Here is a 17,876-nt window from a genome sequence, read left to right on the forward strand (position 1 = left end):
GAGTCTCCTTCTTTGGAGGTCTTTAAGCAGAGGCTTGACAGGCATGTGTCAAGAATGCTTTGATGGTGTTTCTTGCTTGGCAGGGGGTTGGACTGGATGGCCCTTGTAGTCTCTTCCAACTCTATGATTCTATGATTCTAAACTAGTCCCTGGTGTGTTACTGTACTTAGAAAAGACGCCAGGGGTATGAGCTGCTATGTGGGCGTGGGGAAAGGCCAGGGGTAAGTGGTGAGAACATTTATGGAACTGGAAGCCAAAAGCCTTTCGTAAACAGGAGTGTAAATCTCTCGATCTTCCCTGGGGCTGTTTTTTTTGTCCTCAGGGTTTCCACACGCGGAAGAGGCCTGTCTAAGAACAACAACAACAACAAACCGTTCGCTCCTTCTTTCGCGCTCTTCTCCCCGATGGCTCGCTGGGCTGGAGAGGGGCTTTTCCTGCCCTAAGCCCGGGTGCGCAGCAGTTGCTGCCTGACTCCAGCTCCAGCTCCCCGCCAAACTTCTCCCAGCGATCACCAGAGGCTCCGGCAGCCCGCCAAGGGCTTTCCAAACCTCCCTTGCGCAAAACCAGAATTAGCCGGTGCCTCGCACACATGGGAAGAGTGCGCCGACTTGCAAGCGGCCAGAGATGGGCCGCCGGCGGTGCAGGGAGTTGGTGGAGGAAGAAGAGCAGGACGATCAAGCCGAGGCGAGGTGCCCTGGGGACAAAAGGGCAACGATCGGGGGTCGAGGCCGGCGGGGGAATTAAGCCCCCACCCAATCCCGACCCCGCTTCCCTCCGTCCGTCCCTCCCCCAGCACGGGTGAGGAGAGCGCCGGGCGGGCGCATTGCTGAAGATGCCACTCCAGACTGCAGCAGTCCCGGGGACTCCGCGGGAAGCAGCAGCGGATCCGCCGCGTTCGAGAGGCGCCCGGGAGTAAGAGCGGCTCCCTCCGGGGTGAGTGGGTGGGTGTGCCGGCAGCCAGGCCTGCCCTCGAGGCTGGGCATCGGAGCCTAGGCGGCCTCGGGCAAGCGGGGAGGTTTCATGCATGCCGCCCGACGCGGCAGGCAGGCTCCGCACGCAGCGGCCGCCAAGCTTCGTCTGCTCCCGGCATGAAGGTTTCCCGCTTCTCCAGCAGCCGCCGTGAGGTAACTCGCGGCCAGTCGCCTTTTGGCCCCGCCGCGCGCGGTTCCTCCGCCGCTGTCCTTCCCTGCTCTGCGCGGGGCTTCTTATTTCGCGCTTTTTACGCGGCCCGCTCCCCACAACTCCTGCCAGGTTTCTGCTCGCGGGGAGCCACTGAGGAAGACACCAGAAGCGAGAGCCGCAACATGAACGAGCCATTGACTACCATGAAGCCATTTACTACCGGTAGGAATAGGAATAATTTATTCCTACCCCCTGGCCTTACGCTTCTTGGTAAAATACTGCCCCCCAAAACGTGTTCTTATTGTGTCTGAGGTGGAAACCAGGGGAGGATTTTCACATCCCTTTTTTTATCATTTAGCACTGCCCTTCTCCGCCTGGTTGCGGAACATTTTTTTTTTCTGTCGAGGGCCACAATCCTTGTGTTCGGGGTCGGGGGCGCATGGTTTTTGGAGGGCAGCGGCGAAGCTAGCGCTGTGGGCGTGGCTAGGGCAGAAAGTGGGAGGGGCCGCTCCTTGCCTCTCAGCCCCACCATTTCCCCCTCTGTTTGTGACACCCCATTTCTCTCTCTCCCTCTCCCTCTCCATGCCTGGTTCCGCCAGATAGCCTTAACTTGCAAAGAGCTTTCGAAATTAGGCTGAGGGGGCTGCATGCCATGGAAGTGTACAACCTGATCATTAACTCTGCAGTCCTAAACCTGTCTACTCAGATGTAAGATCCATCGAGTTTCGTGGGACTTTCTCCCAGGTAAGCAGGTTTAGGTGCCTTAATAAGGCACCATGCAGGACACAACCTGCCATTTCGCATGCTGCAGCCTGTGGTTTATTTTGAGATATTAAGCATGATAATCTGTTACGAGACAGGCTGTTTGTTGCCAAGTAAATGAACACAGGAGTACCTCTTGCCATAGCTGCCAAGTTTTCCCTTTTCTCGCGAGGAAGCCTATTCAGCATAAGGGAAAATCCCTTTAAAAAAGGGATAACTTGGCAGCTATGCCTCTTGCAGACAAGAGACTTCAGTGGTGCGTAGCCTTGGAGTGAAGAGGCGTTTGCCAAGTATTTATTTTGAAATTTTATATGCCTCTTTTTGGGGCTAAGTGCTCTGGAGAAGATTTATATACCGTATATTCCGGCATATAAGACGACTGGGCATATAAGACGACCCCCAACTTTTCCAGTTAAAGTATAGAGTTTGGGATATACTAGCCGTATAAGAAATACGACCTGGCGTGTAAGATGACCCCCGACTTTTGAAAAGATTTTCCTGGGTTAATAAGTAGTCTTATACGCAGGAATATACAGTATGTCATAACATCAACGACACTGCAATATAAAACTACAACTTTAAACGTAACTTGGCATAAGTAACCCTATTTCTACCTCTGAATGTTGGAGGACATGCAGTACTTTATCATTTAAGGCAGCTAACTCAGGTGGCACATATCCTGTATCCACATTTACACATTTACACTGGTCCTGTATCCACATTTACACAAAACATCCCAGAGGGTTCAATGTGGTTTTTTTCTTAATAAATGTGTTTAGCACATACACATGTAACTGGGAGTCAGTCCACTTGAACTCAATTAGTAGATATGCATAGGATTGCATGACTGGAGAGCAGAACCCCTTGAAAGCAGTGGGATTTCCTTCTGAGTACACGTGCTTGGGCAAGGCAAAAATAGATGGGTTGAGAACCAAGCTATCTGTTAAGCAGGACTTTTGTAGGTGGGATGGAGAGAGAATCCAGCCTGTTCCTAAATAATTTCCCTATATAAAGCAAAAACCTACTTCCAAGAAAGCATGCTGAGGACCACAGTCCAGTCTTCATTCATGCTGACCTGTCACCAGATTTTATAAAATGAAGTTTTATCGTAGTAGTTTAAATGAAACAAACCCCATGGTGATCATGTATCTGATACATTGGATTTAGTAGGAAGGTGTACAGCAGGACCATTTTATACATGATCTATGACCCACATATTAGCTATGCCCATGTGAGAAGCAGAGTGAAAGAAGTAGAGGGAAGAGACACAGTTCAGCATTCTCCTGAGGATAATGGTTTGAAATGGCTTATTCCTATGTAGAAGATGGTAGGAGTGGGGCTTCTACTGCGCCTACTCCTGCATAAACATACTGTACAGCAAAGCAGGTCTGCAAAATATTAACAGCCTATGAGCAGATTGCTCATTTCTGTCCATACCAGAAATGCCTTTGGCACAGGAAATTAGTTATGTTTTAAGAGATAGGAAAAATCGCGGAACACAATGCTCCTGAGTACTGAGTTACACACGTACCAATATTCAGCAGCCCAGAGTTGATAGAAACACTTCTACTTTCTTTTGCTATTGATTTGGCAGTAACTAGGAACTACCACATCAATTATGTCTTTGTTACTTAAGTCTCCCATATGTGTGTGTGTGTGTGTGTGTGTGTGTGTGTGTTGGAAAAAGCCCTAGATATTTTGCTTTGTTGTGCTGTTTAAAAAGTGTGCTGGTCACACACTGCAATTATGTTTTAAACTTAAACCATCAAGAGCAAAGCAGAATGCTGCATGGAGGATACTGGATGCAGGATCATCGGGGAGGGGTGAGGGTGGGGAGCTGGAATAATCAATATCATTCATGTGACAAAAAAAGGGGACGGTAGTGGCCTGTAGAGCTCTGGCCAGTTTGCCTCTGACACAGCCCTCTTGTGTAGCCTTAGGAAAATCCTTTAAACTGCTTATTTTTTCTTCAAAGCACCATGTATTGAATATGTGGAACATTACAGCTTTCAAAGGGCCCAGATTTACAGACATTCTAAGCATTTTATGCTCAATGGGTATCTAGCTAAACCAAGAACTGCTGTTTGTTTATTTGCTGGTTAAATACATTTTTATTTCACCCTTCCTCCCCGGAGCTCAGGATGCCACACATACCCTCCTCCAACTTATCCACACAACAATCCTGCAAATCAGATTAGGATGCAACATAGGGATTTGACCAAGATGACCCACTGAATGAACCTCATATCTAAGAAGGAACATAACAAAAAATTTAAATGGCAGTAGGAGACCTTCCTATGCAGTAAGTCTGAGAGTAGGTCTAACTCAGGGTGGTCCTACGCATGGCCCGAGGGCCCCATGCGGCCCTCAGGTTCTTTTTTGGTGGCCCTCTGCAACCAAGTGTGTGGCCCGCAGATTCCATGTCAAAATGCTCTTGCCGCCCACTTGATACAAAAAGTTGGACTGCCCTGGTCTAACTGAACTGTGGGACTTCTCAATAAACATGCATTAAATCACACTGTTAGTGAGTTGGGCCCTAAAATGTAAATAATCTTAACAGAGTTGCAGCTAATAAAATTTTGGGCTCATCATCACTTTACTTCAATCTCCCCATCTGCAAAACTGGCACATTCCTGTTGTGATTTTAGTAAGGAATGAACTATACATTAAGTGTAGTTGTGTTATTCCTTTATACATCGAAGCTGCAGGTGCTTCAATTTGAGGTGGAACACCAACAAGGAAGGACGAAGTGTGTGGGGAGGGGGATAGAACCTCCTTTTTACCTTGTGCTGTTTTTCTACTGAAAATTGCAAGCCTCCGAATTGCTCTTAACCCCACTAGGAAAAAGGTATTTTGGACAAAATTGGTGGGAGGAAATAACATTGTTCCCAGAGCAAAGACGACTAACAGGGTTATTAAGAAGACAGTATCAATTATGGAAAGAACTTTTTACACTAGAAGAGCAAATAACTGGAATCCCAGTTATTATGTCAGTGTAGCATTTCGGACTTGCTGGTCTTGCTTGATTAAGAGCAAACAGCAGTCACTGATGTTTGGCATTGCTGCTCTAAGGATAGTCTGCGGCTTTCTGGCAGCCGGCTTGTTGCATGACACTTAGTTGTGTGGAGTAATCTGTGAGTGAATGGAAGAGACAAGGCTGGGTCAAGGCTGCTCTGAGTCAGCAGTGAGGTGAGGGCCAGTGTCCTATCCTAGTTCTGGGCAGCTGATGGCGTGTGCACAGTTTTGACAAACAACATTTCCTTTTTCTGGGTGTGTTTGCAGTGCAGCTATCCAAAGATAAAGATACATTGCGGGTAACAGTGTGAAAACATTTTGTGGCCAAAATATCTGTCCCTACAAGGGCACGGTTAAGTATTTTAAATCCTACAGCTATGGCTGGGTGTTGGAAATCTGCTTCCAATTCATATCACTTTGGCTGCCTACAGCTGACTTTGAGAGGAGCTGAAATTTCTCAAGAGTACATTTCCCCAAGATTTTTCTTTTTCTCATCCTCCCTCTAGAAAAATGGAGGCCATTTTTTGTGTGTGGTTTTGGCAGTGGCTGCCTTTTCCACTCTCATGAAGTTCCAGGGTGTTGTGGAGGGTGCAAAATGGCGGCCGAGCTGCCAACAAACCAGTTTCATTTGAGTTGATGAATAAAACACCAAAGAAACTAAAATAAAACAACCCTGAGCCTGTGAAAACATTATGTTTGTTTTAGGATACTCAGTGGAAAATGTACGCCAGTCGTGAAGATGTTGGCTATGATTTTGAAGAGGATTCCAAAGACAGGAAGAAGAAGCTTATGGCAAATCCAGATGTTGATGGTGGATGGGCTTGGATGATTGTCTTTTCTTCTTTCCTGGTGCACATACTCATCATGGGATCACAAATGGCCCTTGGTGTTCTCAACATGGAATGGCTTGACGAATTCAGCCAAAGTCGAGGCCTGACAGCGTGGGTCAGCTCCCTCAGTATGGGTATAACCCTGATTGTAGGTAGGTTCATAAGCCATTCTAGAAGAAAGGGATATGCCCAAGATCAGTTCCTGCAGAGATAGATACATTTATGGATCAAAATATTTAGCATCAGCCCCGTATAAAATATGATACTGTTTGCCTGTTTCCATTTTTCTATAATCTGCCTGTCATGAGTCATATTGTCTCAATTTCATATATTGATTAGAAATAAGAGCCTAGATCTTTGAGAACCGATGTTTAGCACTTAACAGTTTTGAACAGGTGGCCTAATATTTACTGATCTTATTGCTGGTAAGAATCAAGTGGTTTCAGTGTGGTTATACCCATGAAGAGAATAAACAAAGCTTTAGGAAAACAATCCATTCTTCATGTTTTGGCACAGGTCCTTTTATTGGTTTGTTCATTAACACCTGCGGTTGCCGGAAGACAGCAATAGCTGGAGGGATCTTGACTGCTGTAGGTTGGATACTGAGCTCCTATGCCTCAAATGTACATTACCTGTTTATAACATTTGGAGTTACAGCTGGTAAGCATGCTTTATTTTTTTTAATATGCATTCGGATATTAATTGTAGTAATAACTGATCTGTAAGAACACAGAATGCTAAAATAAGCCTCAGTTTGCAAAGAGGCAGTCACCCTGACCTACAATTCCTTCTGAGCACAGTAACTCCACCACAAACATCAAGTTCCTCAGCCTGTAGATGTTTCTTCGTGCATGTCAATGGAGGAGGGTTAGATTTGTGCACACAAAACAGTGCAAGACAGGAGTGCCTGGCGTGCTCTGGTCCATGGGGTCACGAAGAGTCGGACACGACTAAACGACTAAACAACAACACAAAACAGTGCGCATGAGAAGATACCTCGCATGTTGGAGGTGACACGTCTGCAACATCTACATAAGCACTTCAGACCACCTGCATAGATACCTTAATTCAGGTGATGCATGGTGTTTCAGATTAGCTGGAAAGCCACAACCAACCTAAATATTTAATGTCTATATTTTGCTTCACACCAAATCATACGCCCATATCACACTTCTTGGGCAGATGGCCAAGTTGCACTTGTGGCTGCTGATGTGAAATGGCAAGTTTGTTTGTTTGTTTATATGCCTCCATATAAAACATTTCCAGGGTGGTTTGCAAAATATTTAAAAGCAGAAGACGCAATTACAATAACATATAACAATAAAACATGCAGTTTACCCATAGCTCTTGGACATGCTTTAAGATTCCAATGTTCCCCTTTGTTCCAAACTAAAAGTACAATGGTAATTTGAAGGTGTGATGCAAGCATTTCAACAATGCAGGCAAGACAGCACTAATATTAATAGTTAAATAATACCAGTATAACTGAACGGCTGTATTTGCATGTCACAGTAAGCTATATCAACCATCTGTTATTGTGCATGAGCAAATCACTCCCACATCTATCTTCTCTACTACTACCTACTAGTGCGCAGAGGGGAAAAACAACAACCCCTAGCTGAGCATTGTGTCTGAAACAGGGATCATGATTTGTTTCATCCTAGCCACAAAGATCAACCAATATTCTTGGCTTACCAACTGTGGTTTGCTTGAGTGCTGGTTTGGACACAATACTAAGCCGGGGATCATGGTTTGTTTTCTTTGCACACTAAAAGAGCATGATTTGCTCATGCACAGTAAGTCATGGATTACGGTTTGCCATGATGTGCAAATGTGTTGAGCATTTGACAAAATCCCTTTACTGGAAACATAACACCAGTTATTTCGTGTGCAAAATGCCATATGAAGAATACACTGTGGAACATAAAACGCTTGGTGTTCCTTTCAGAAGCATTGGAATGAATGTACAAAGCTTAGTGCATTACTCTAAAGCAGGGGTTCCCAAACTGGTCTGCAGACTACCACTGCTCCGCAAGCTTTACTCAGGTGGTCCATGGCACGACACGTCTGGGAAGAATGGTGGAAGCAGCGGCTGTGAATGGCAGGCACAATTATTATTATTGTTATTATTACAGTCATACCTCGGTTTAAGTACGCTTTGGTTTGAGTACTTTCAGTTTAAGTACTCCGCGAACCCGTCTGGAATGGATTAATCCACTTTCCATTACTTTCAATGGGCAAGTTTGCTTCAGGTTAAGTACGCTTCAGGTTAAGTACGGACTTCCGGAACCAATTACACTCATACTTCGGGTTAAGTACGCTTCAGGTTGAGTACTCTGCGGACCTGTCTGGAACGGATTAATCCACGTTTCGTTACTTTCAATGGGAAAGTTCGCTTCAGTTTAAGTACTCCGCGGACCGTCTGGAATGGATTAATCCACTTTCCATTACTTTCAATGGGAAAGTTCGCTTCAGGTTAAGTACGCTTCAGGTTAAGTACTCCACGGACCTGTCTGGAATGGATTAATCCACTTTCCATTACTTTCAATGGGAAAGTTCAGGTTAAGTACGCTTCAGTTTAAGTACTCCACAGACTGTCTGGAACGGATTAATACACTTTCCATTACTTTCAATGGGAAAGTTCGCTTCAGGTTAAGTATGCTTCAGTTTAAGTACTCCATGGACCGTCTGAAACGGATTAATCCACTTTCCATTACTTGCAATGGGAAAGTTCACTTCAGGTTAAGTATGCTTCAGTTTAAGTACTCCGCGGACTGTCTGGAACGGATTAATCTACTTTCCATTACTTTCAATGGGAAAATTCGCTTCAGGTTAAGTACAGACTTCCGGAACCAATTGTGTACTTAAACCGAGGTACCACTGTACTTATTAAATTTGTATATCGTCCTTCACCCAAGCATCCTAGTTGCTGCTCCATTGCTCTATGACCCCAGCGATCTGCGCACAGGGTGAGTGGGATGGACCAGGATAGAAGGTGGCTAGTGATGTGATAAGAAATAGCACCTAGAACAGCACGTTACAATTGCTACAACAGGCAGAAAAATCATTAAGTGTCAACTCAAAACCCTTGGCAATTTCCAAGTGGTCCATGGGGGGAAAGGTTTGGGAGTCCCTGGTCTAAAGGAACTAGATAGATATTGGGGTCACCTAAGGCATTGTGTCATTTGAGGACAACGTCTCATTGCTGATCCTTATGAGCAATATTCACTGGGGTTGATTTGGGACACTGCATCTTAATCATATTTGATTTGATTTTCTCAGAGTGGATTTATGGTTTTGGTATTGATAATCTTTAAATAACCTTTCCTCTGAAGGTGGCATGACAGCTGGTTAAACAGAGTGTCCCGGGCCAGTTCAGGTGTTTCATAGGATCATAGAATGTTAGAGTTGGAAAGGACCCCAAGTGATAAACTCACTTGGCATATAAAACTTGGCAGGAACTCAAAAGAAAGTTGCTTAAAGAAATATATTTGAGTGTGTGCCATAGGTAGAAGGCTTATGATCTCGATGAGGCTTACTACCGAGTAAGCTACCAGACATGGAATACTGTGTACTGTTCTGGCTGCTACAACCAAAAAAAGGGGATGTTTTAGAGCTGAAGAAGGTGCAAAAATGGGCAACCAAATTGATCAGCAGGTTGGGACAACTGCCTTCCAAGGAAAGGTTCTGACTTGGGTTTTTTTTTAATTCAGAAGGAAAATTAACAATATGATACATGGTAGAGGTTTATAATTATCACATGTGGCATTTGACAAAGCTTTACATTAAATTAATTTAGATAGGCATTCAACTGGCCTATGCTCATTGCGTTAAGGCAGATAAAATGGTAGATGGTTGCTATCCCTTTATGGAAGTGGGCAGGCAGCCTTCTGCACTCAACTGTCTGACTATGAGAGTATAATTAGAAGGGCAAAAAAGGGAACAGTAAACTTTGTTGTGTGTAGATGAAAAAAATGATTTTGAGCTTGAAACCCCACAAAGCTGTTAATCATCACAAGAGATTTGGGCATCTAAAGTGGGAAAATCCAAATGACACCCCCTGCAGCATTAAAATACAATGATAAGAGAAAACAAAACATTATGACACCATTTAATGGCATACGGAAGCTGAGCTGGACTTTTCTTCTGTCTCCTGGGAGGGTTATCCTGTTCAGTAGAATAAATATTAGTCTTCTCTCTTTCTAAGGCCATAGCAGACCCCATTAGAATAAGAGGAGAAATTCCATATTCATTTTCAGCCTGGAATGAGGGGCCGGTGGCAGGTGAAGAGGAAACCTTAGGAATAAACTTCTTGTAAACTGACAACATAAGCACATTAGGTGCTTAGAGACAGGCAGAAAGTATATGGTCCATTAGTCTGCAAATATTTTCTACTTTTCACAGATGATGCCACAGTGTTGACATAAGAGCAGATTGTCTTTTCTGGGACACCCATTTAAACCAATTAACTTACTAAGAATTGTTTGAGCATCAGCGAAAGTAGAACTCGGAGCAGTTTCAGCTCTTATCTCAGAAAAGGAACAGTTTTAAATACAGTAAATAAACCTTTAAAGTATATGGCTGTGGTGGTTGTGGAATGGAAGCCACAAACTCAATCCCTAGTTATTAGTCCTGCATGTGAGGTAGCTTCTACTTTTAGGGGAAACCATGTGTCTTAATAAATCTGTGGCTTTTACCTGAAACACTGAGGATAGATCCCATTCCAGCATGCATAATACTATTTCTGGAATCAGGCTTTGGTGTTAGTTGAAGAGTCATTCTGGCTTCGGAGGTTGATACGACTTGAGTTTGAGATTATGCACGGTCTTTCTAGTGATGGAGATAATTAGTTTATTAAGCCCAGGTGACTATATTTAGGTCTGATCTTACAGGTCTCAGGAATTCATGGCTTATACTACTACAGTATCAGCTCTGGGATACACAGCTAAGCCTCAGTAGGCTGATTTAAACTTTAGTTTGTGGTGCTCAGAATCAGCTGACTGAGTGTGATTTGTTATTCCCAGTCTTTATCACGACACATTTCTACAACACATAAAAGCTTTACAAAATACTGCCACAGCATAGGCCCGTGTCTGATTCCTGTAGCAGCATCCAGTCACACCTTGTCATCATTTCTCATCATTTCTCATCATTTAAAACCATACTGGAAGCTGCTTAGCTGTGCAAATGTGCTAGCAGTTTTAGTGCTGCATCACTAGGATGCTTGTGGAAGCCTATCCTTAACCTTTAGGTGAAGCCATACTGGATAATAACGTTTGGGCCTTGTGCCAGTTTGCCTGCATGTGTTATGACTGCAATGAAAGTTCTCCAGCTGATTCAGGAATCTCTTTTTTTCAGGTGTTGGGAGTGGGATGGTATACCTGCCTGCTGTGGTCATGGTAGGAGAATACTTTGAGAAGAGAAGAGCACTTGCCCAGGGACTCAGCACAACTGGGACGGGCTTCGGTGCTTTCCTGATGACAGTTCTGCTGAAATACCTTTGTATGGAGTTCGGCTGGAGGAACGCAATGTTCATCCAGGGCGCGGTCTGTCTGAACCTGTGTGTTTGTGGAGCGCTCATGAGACCAGTTTATTACAAGGAGGAAGCCACTGAAAAAAGCAGAGAGGAAAACGTTAGCAAGAGCCATGCAAAAGCTCTCTCTTGCTCTGCAGAAACACTGGCATCTAATGGCATCTTACAGGAGGAGGGGAAAGAGGCAAAGGAAGGGCAAGGCAAGGAGGAAAAGTCTGACATTTTTTCAGAGTTGGAAAACAAAGATGTAACCAGACACTGGAAGAATATCTATGCTCTTTGTGTGCTGAAGACGGTGAGTCAGCTGACTCTTACAATCCAGAAAGGCTTTTGGACCTGGTATTCTAGTTACTTTGGTGCTGCATCCCTCTTCACCAACAGAAAGTTTGCAGCCTTTGTGTTTTGGGCCTTATTTGCATACAGCACTTTTGTTATCCCTTTTATCCATCTTCCAGAAATAGTGAAGCAATATGGCCTATCTACACAGAACGATGTATTCCCTTTGACCTCAATTATTGCCATTGTCCACATTCTTGGTAAGGTCGTCCTTGGCATCATTTCTGATTCACCCTGCGTAAGTGCTTGGAATGTCTTCATGGCAGCCAACTTCACTCTTGTCTTCTGCATTTTCATTTTACCACTAATGCACACATATGCTGGGCTCGCTGTGGTCTGTGCCCTAATAGGATTTTCCAGTGGATATTTTTCACTCATGCCTGTTGTTACTGAAGATTTAGTTGGGATTAAGCACCTCGCAAATGCCTATGGAATCATCATTTGTGCTAATGGGATTTCAGCACTCCTGGGACCACCTTTTGCAGGTAAATGCAAAGTTTTGTTTGTCGAACTTTATAGTCCATGCATGCTTTGTAGCCCCTAGAGTTCATAGTGAGAGCCAGGGTGTTGTAGTAGTTAAGAGTGTTGGACTAGGATCTGGGAAACATGAGTTCAAATCCTCACTTGACCATGAAGCCCGCTGGGTGACTTTTGGCCAGTTACTGCCTCTCAGCCTAACCTACTTCACAGGGTTGTTGTGGGCATTAAATGGGGGGGGGACCATGTGTGCCACCTTGGGTCCCTTGGAGGAAAAGGTGGGATATAAAAACACTAAATAAAGTAATTATTGTATATTCCTGCGTATAAGACTACTTTTTAACCCAGGAAAATCTTCTCAAAAGTTGGCGGTCGTCTTATACGCCGGGTCGTATTTCTTATATGGTGAGTATATCCCAAACTCTATATTTTAACTGGAAAGGTTGGGGGTCTTAAACGCCCAGTCGTCTTATACGCCGGAATATACGGTGAATCATTTCATGTACAATTACCATTCATTCTCACCCATTCCACGCCATTTATGGGTCACATTCCTAGTCAAAAAATATACCTTGGTACATTCTTGATTTTAAATAAAGGAGCTCCTAGTGTTGTAGAAGTTGTTTGACAAGATAACACAATGTTCACAGGGCAAATTTGAAGATGGAACATCACCAACATCTGCTTTCTCACAGATGTCTAATCTCATTGGCTACCAGCCACTACCTCTGACCCTTTGTTGGCTGACTCTACCAGACCCTCTGGCTTATAGCATATATTTTTTCTTGGGAGAGTTTTGTGCAGATGCAGATGAGAGTAAATCAGATACCAGTTAGTGTAAGGCATAGCAATCACAAAGCCATACAATGCAGTGCAGAATGGTTTCTATTGAAGTTAAGATGGATGAAAGACAAGTGGAGGTGGGGAAAGAGACTGAGCATAGTATGATACCAACAACTATGCTATGATTAGAATAAATAATGTTCTCTATTCTTCACTGATTTATTGATCATATCCTATAGATAACTGCATTGCTCTTGTTTTCCAGGTTGGATTTATGACCTGACACAAAAATATGACTTTTCTTTCTACATATGTGGCTTGCTTTACATGGTGGGAATCCTCACTTTGCTCATACAGCCTTGTATTGGAAAGATAAAGCCACCACCGGCAAAAAACACAGAAGGTGGTAAAGTATAGCACAATGTACTGTGTGCTTTTTTAAACAGAACGTCATTTCATCATTTGGTTTTCCAGAAATGCTACCAAACAGCACATCTAATGAGACCAACTGGACTGAAAGTCACCATATTTGGACAGTAAATAAAGTTCACACTGCCACTATCAATGGACTGGTGGAAACAAGACTACAGCTGGTAGTTTTACTGGCACCTTTTCAAAAGCTGAACATCCTACTGACACAATGGTGCAGCTTGATCAGTAGTTGAAAATAAGTTCTTCCTTTTGTTATTCACAGAGGTTTGACACAAGCACAATTCAGCAGACATGCAGTTACTCCTTATTTACACTAACAGGAAAAAGAGAGAAAAAATAATTAGCCCCATTAGAAATCACACATATGAGAATCATCTCTATTGGTTATTCCAACTGTTGATAAATTAGTTGTTGAACATCAACCAGATACCAATCTGTGACATGTTACTACACAAATTAATGAGTTTCTTCTTTTAAGGCAGGGATGGGGAACCTTTGGCCCTCTGGATGATGTTAGACTCCACTGCCCATGAACCCCAGCCAGATTGGCCAGTGGTCAGGGCTGATGGGAGTTGTAGTTCAGCAATATTTGAAGGGCAGTATGTTCCCAACTCTTGTTTTAAGGACTCAAGATAATGAAAATGTTGTGGTTATTATTTTTATTATGGGATAAATGATTTGTGTCTGCAGACCACGGAGCAATTTATTCTATTTGCGCTAGCTTAAATAACCTTGAGACAGCAACATGGGAAAGAAGGAACAATGGCAACAAAAGCTCAAAGATTTAAGTGGTTCCTAGTGGGGAGCTACGTCATGGTTCTTAGGATTAAAGGATCGGTAGTGAGGCTGAAGATTCATGGCTGCTGATTTCATGTTTACATATTTAGCCAAAAGGTAGCTTGTCAGTCAATTGACCTGACAGTGTCTGTGGATCCTAGTTCAACTATTAGTCTTATTTGCAGAGGTACTGTGGTGCCGCCGCCTCTGCAGAGTTCAATTCCAATTTTTCTTGCAGCAGTATTATCAGTTTAGGATAGCAGAATAGGTGGGAAATAATGATTGTTTATTTAATTTCACAAGACTTGATAGGAGCAGTTCAGAATCGCCTTCACTGGCTTTGGTGAAATTAGCACAGCCAGAGCATGCCATACCTCATATGTCAGATCTCCCCACCCCACCCCCCGTGTAATTGCTATGTCACATGCCTCTGAGACTAAACAAGCAAGGCTGGAACATACAGCCAGCTGATGTTAAGGGCACCAATCATGGCCTCTGCAAAATGCAGCACTAAGGATTGTGGCACTCTTCACCATCTCTATCTCCCTCCCTACCCTTCTTGTGTAGTGCCCCCTGCCATTCAGCAAGCTGCCCCTGTTTGTGCATGGGAAACAGCTTCTGAAGCTCTGCAACTAAGGGACAAAGCTAGTTCCCAAAATTAGTGCTAAGGAGTCTATCATTGTCATAGCTCTTGGAAGTCCAGTGTATGATTGTTTCCCCTGCTGCATTATGCCTCAAAAGCAGGATTGGATTGTAATAACGAAATAATTTAGATGTGGAAGTGTTTCTAATTGTAAAATATAGTAAGGACTATGTTGCACATCAAAATGCAAACATGCCAAAAAAAAATTAGGCACAGCAGCTTTAGTGCAGGGTTTTGTTTTTTTGGGTGGAGAAGTGGATGATTAATTCTTTTCAGGCTGACTGCTTTAGAGCTGGAACTTCTTTCCCTAAGATACTTTTCTAGGATTCCAGATGGTGTTTATCTTGCAGTACATGACTTTAGAGTTGCAGGGACTGTTGAAGCAAAATGAAAAAAGGAAAAGGGGTTAAACATCCCAAATCTCTGCTGCTTCCCCACTGCAAGTTGCCTCTCCTGAAGTGGCTTAGAAAGCATTTAGCCTTTGGTGTACTGCCTTCCACTACTGTGGAGAACCATCTTATCTCCCTGTGATTTTTGCCAAAGACAATCTCGGGTTGTATGTCAGCTAGAAAGAATGTTTAGTGTTCACTTTACTGCCTCCCAAAATGTTGCAGTTTAACATTTCCTCAGAGGGGAAAAATGTTTCCAAATGCATACAGAAATCCCTGGCTGCCTTATTGTTTGTGTAATTTACTGTACTGTTTTTAATTTTATTGTGTAACCTCAAGGAGCCACTTTCTCAGGGATGAAATTTATCAAGGGTATATATTTTGTCTGAGAAGCAACTCCTTAGAATATAATACAGAATGTTCGATTATATATACAGAGAACAAAATATATGTAGTACATTGTAAACCTGAATATGGCTTTTTCAAAGTGTGTTGTACGGGTTTTTGTTTTTGGTAGCACAACAAAAACTTTTAAGTGCATTACATTTTTTAAAATGCTGAGAACATGGTGGGGCAGTATAGAAATGGCTGGTTCACACATTTACCCAGTTAGTGATCGCCTCCACGTGGTAGCAGAGGAAGTGCTTTTATCTAAAGCAGTGTTTCTCCAACTTTTTGAACTCGGGTCATTTCTCCAGAATTTACCCTCTGCTGTTCACATCCCTGCGCCAGTCACACTCGGGCTGTTCCTTACGTAAACAATAGAGATCCTTGTACACATGTATTTGTTGTTGTTTAGCCGTTTAGCCGTGCCCGACTCTTCGTGACCCCATGGACCATAGCACGCCAGGCACTCCTGTCTTCCACTGCCTCCCGCAGTTTGGTCAGACTCATGTTCGTAGCTTCGAGAACACTGTCCAACCATCTCGTCCTCTGCCGTCCCCTTCTCCTTGTGCCCTCCATCTTTCCCAACATCAGGGTCTCTTCCAGGGAGTCTTCTCTTCTCATGAGGTGGCCAAAGTATTGGAGCCTCAGCTTCACGATCTGTCCTTCCAGTGAGCACTCGGGGCTGATTTCCTTCAGAATGGAGTACACATGTATACCTTTCCCTATATAGGGATCTTGCTATATGTACAGAAAACCTGGCATTAGAAGAGGAACAGAACATCTGTTTTCCTCATAAAGTCATGCACAGCAAAACAACATCAGAAGAAAGCAGCGTTCTGAACTCTTCTTTCAAAATTGCACCCAGACAATGATGCACACCAGTCATCATCTTCTGCCAGGGGACATTTAATTCACCCAGGTCCTGACTGGTGAGAGCAGAAGCTGCCAATTGCTTCAGAATTCAGCCCCTCTTTGGAATATTGCCTCCCTGCTTTACCAGGCCTCTCTGCGAACCACTGACCTACCTAGGGTAAGGTATAGCATTGGCACTCCAAATGGAGATGGAATTTGCACTATTCTTCCCTTTCAAAAAGAAGAAAGAGAACACAAACCACAGCAATCATAAAGTGGGGTTAGAGGAACTGAGCAGCTATTTCTCCATTGGCTTTTGGATCCAGCCTTTGGGGGGGGGGAGGGAGTGGATCTGGCACCATAATGCCCTACTTTTGGAGCTTTCTGCTGGCCATTGCTGATGGTAACTTACTGCCTACTAGGCTGGAGGTGGGTATTCCACTGCAGCAGAGCCACCCCCATTAGGGGCACTCTCCACTGGTGGGAGGCTGATGCATCCTAACCCAAGCCATCTAGGTATGCTTGCCTAAAGAAGAATGCTTTTAGCAGGTGCCTGAAAAAAGTCTAGCAAAGCCAGGTGCTTTATTGCAATAGGCGGGGAGTTCCAAAGTGCAGGTGCCGTCACACTAAACAATGCAGTACAGATATTATGTGGAACGTGTAGTAGTGCTTGAAACAACTGAAGGGGAGATTTTATTAGGATTGCACCATTCAGGATACATGTTTATGGGCCTCTACATGAAACTCCTGCAGAACATGTTCCTTTGGATGTGGTGAAGAGGGTTAATGTTGGATGTGGTGAAGAGGGTTAATGAAGCAGCCTAATGTTTGGTGACTGCAATCATTTACTCTGTTTTGAGAGCTCCTATCTCTCAACTAGTTTATTAAGGGTGCTTATTTTTTGTGCGTAAATCAAATTATTGTTTAAATATGTAAGTGCAACACTGGGATCTTAAGAAAATGCAGTAAAGGGGAAATAATGATAATATGTACTTCAATGACAGCTTTTGTTGTTGGAATGCTACCGGTAATTTTATGGAGACTTCACACAAATTTGATTTTATGAAATGCAGATGTTTATTGCTTTAAACTGTAATTCATTTTTCTATTTGTTCACATTACTGTTAGTAGCATTTTTCCATACTTACTAAAATGTTGTATCTTCTGTGTCATATACATTTATATGATAATGAAACTTTTTAGTAACTTGCAGCACAATCCTCAACCCCACAGCGCTGCAAAAGAAGGAGAAGAGGAGGAGTAGGAGTTTTGACTTGATACCCTGCCTTTCACTCCCCTTAAGGAGTCTCAAAGTGGCTAACAAATCTCCTTTCCCTTCCTCCCCACAACAAACATGTGAGGTGAGTGAGGCTGAGAGACTTCAGGGAAGTGTGACGTGACTAGCCCAAGGTCACCCAGCAGCTGTATAAGGAGGAGCGGGGACGCAAACCTGGTCCACCAGATTATGAGTCCACTGCTCTTAACTACTACAGCACACTGGCTCGCAATCGTGCAGCGGCACAATCACCCTACTAGGG

At 43.7% G+C, this 17,876-nt stretch overlaps 1 protein-coding gene across 11 annotated transcripts; it reads left to right on the forward strand.

Annotated features, from left to right (window-relative positions):
• Positions 1-343: 343 nt before the first annotated feature.
• SLC16A14 (solute carrier family 16 member 14) lies at positions 344-17,324 on the forward strand. 11 transcript variants are annotated; one of them, XM_035133755.2, is made up of 7 exons: positions 345-912; positions 1,252-1,344; positions 1,722-1,866; positions 5,605-5,881; positions 6,246-6,389; positions 11,088-12,083; positions 13,124-17,324. In XM_035133755.2, the coding sequence occupies exons 4-7, from the start codon at positions 5,620-5,622 to the stop codon at positions 13,273-13,275; spliced, it is 1,554 nt and encodes a 517-aa protein (XP_034989646.2). In that variant the 5' UTR covers positions 345-912; positions 1,252-1,344; positions 1,722-1,866; positions 5,605-5,619; the 3' UTR covers positions 13,276-17,324. The 11 variants fall into 11 exon arrangements, with proteins under 11 accessions (XP_060130506.1, XP_060130507.1, XP_034989646.2 ...); XM_035133758.2 differs by lacking the exon at positions 1,252-1,344 and having other exon boundaries at positions 345-933; XM_035133759.2 differs by lacking the exon at positions 1,252-1,344 and having other exon boundaries at positions 345-933; positions 1,726-1,866.
• Positions 17,325-17,876: the final 552 nt, after the last annotated feature.

This window comes from Zootoca vivipara, chromosome 5 (genome assembly GCF_963506605.1).
Source record: "Zootoca vivipara chromosome 5, rZooViv1.1, whole genome shotgun sequence".
Lineage (NCBI taxonomy): Eukaryota > Metazoa > Chordata > Lepidosauria > Squamata > Lacertidae > Zootoca > Zootoca vivipara.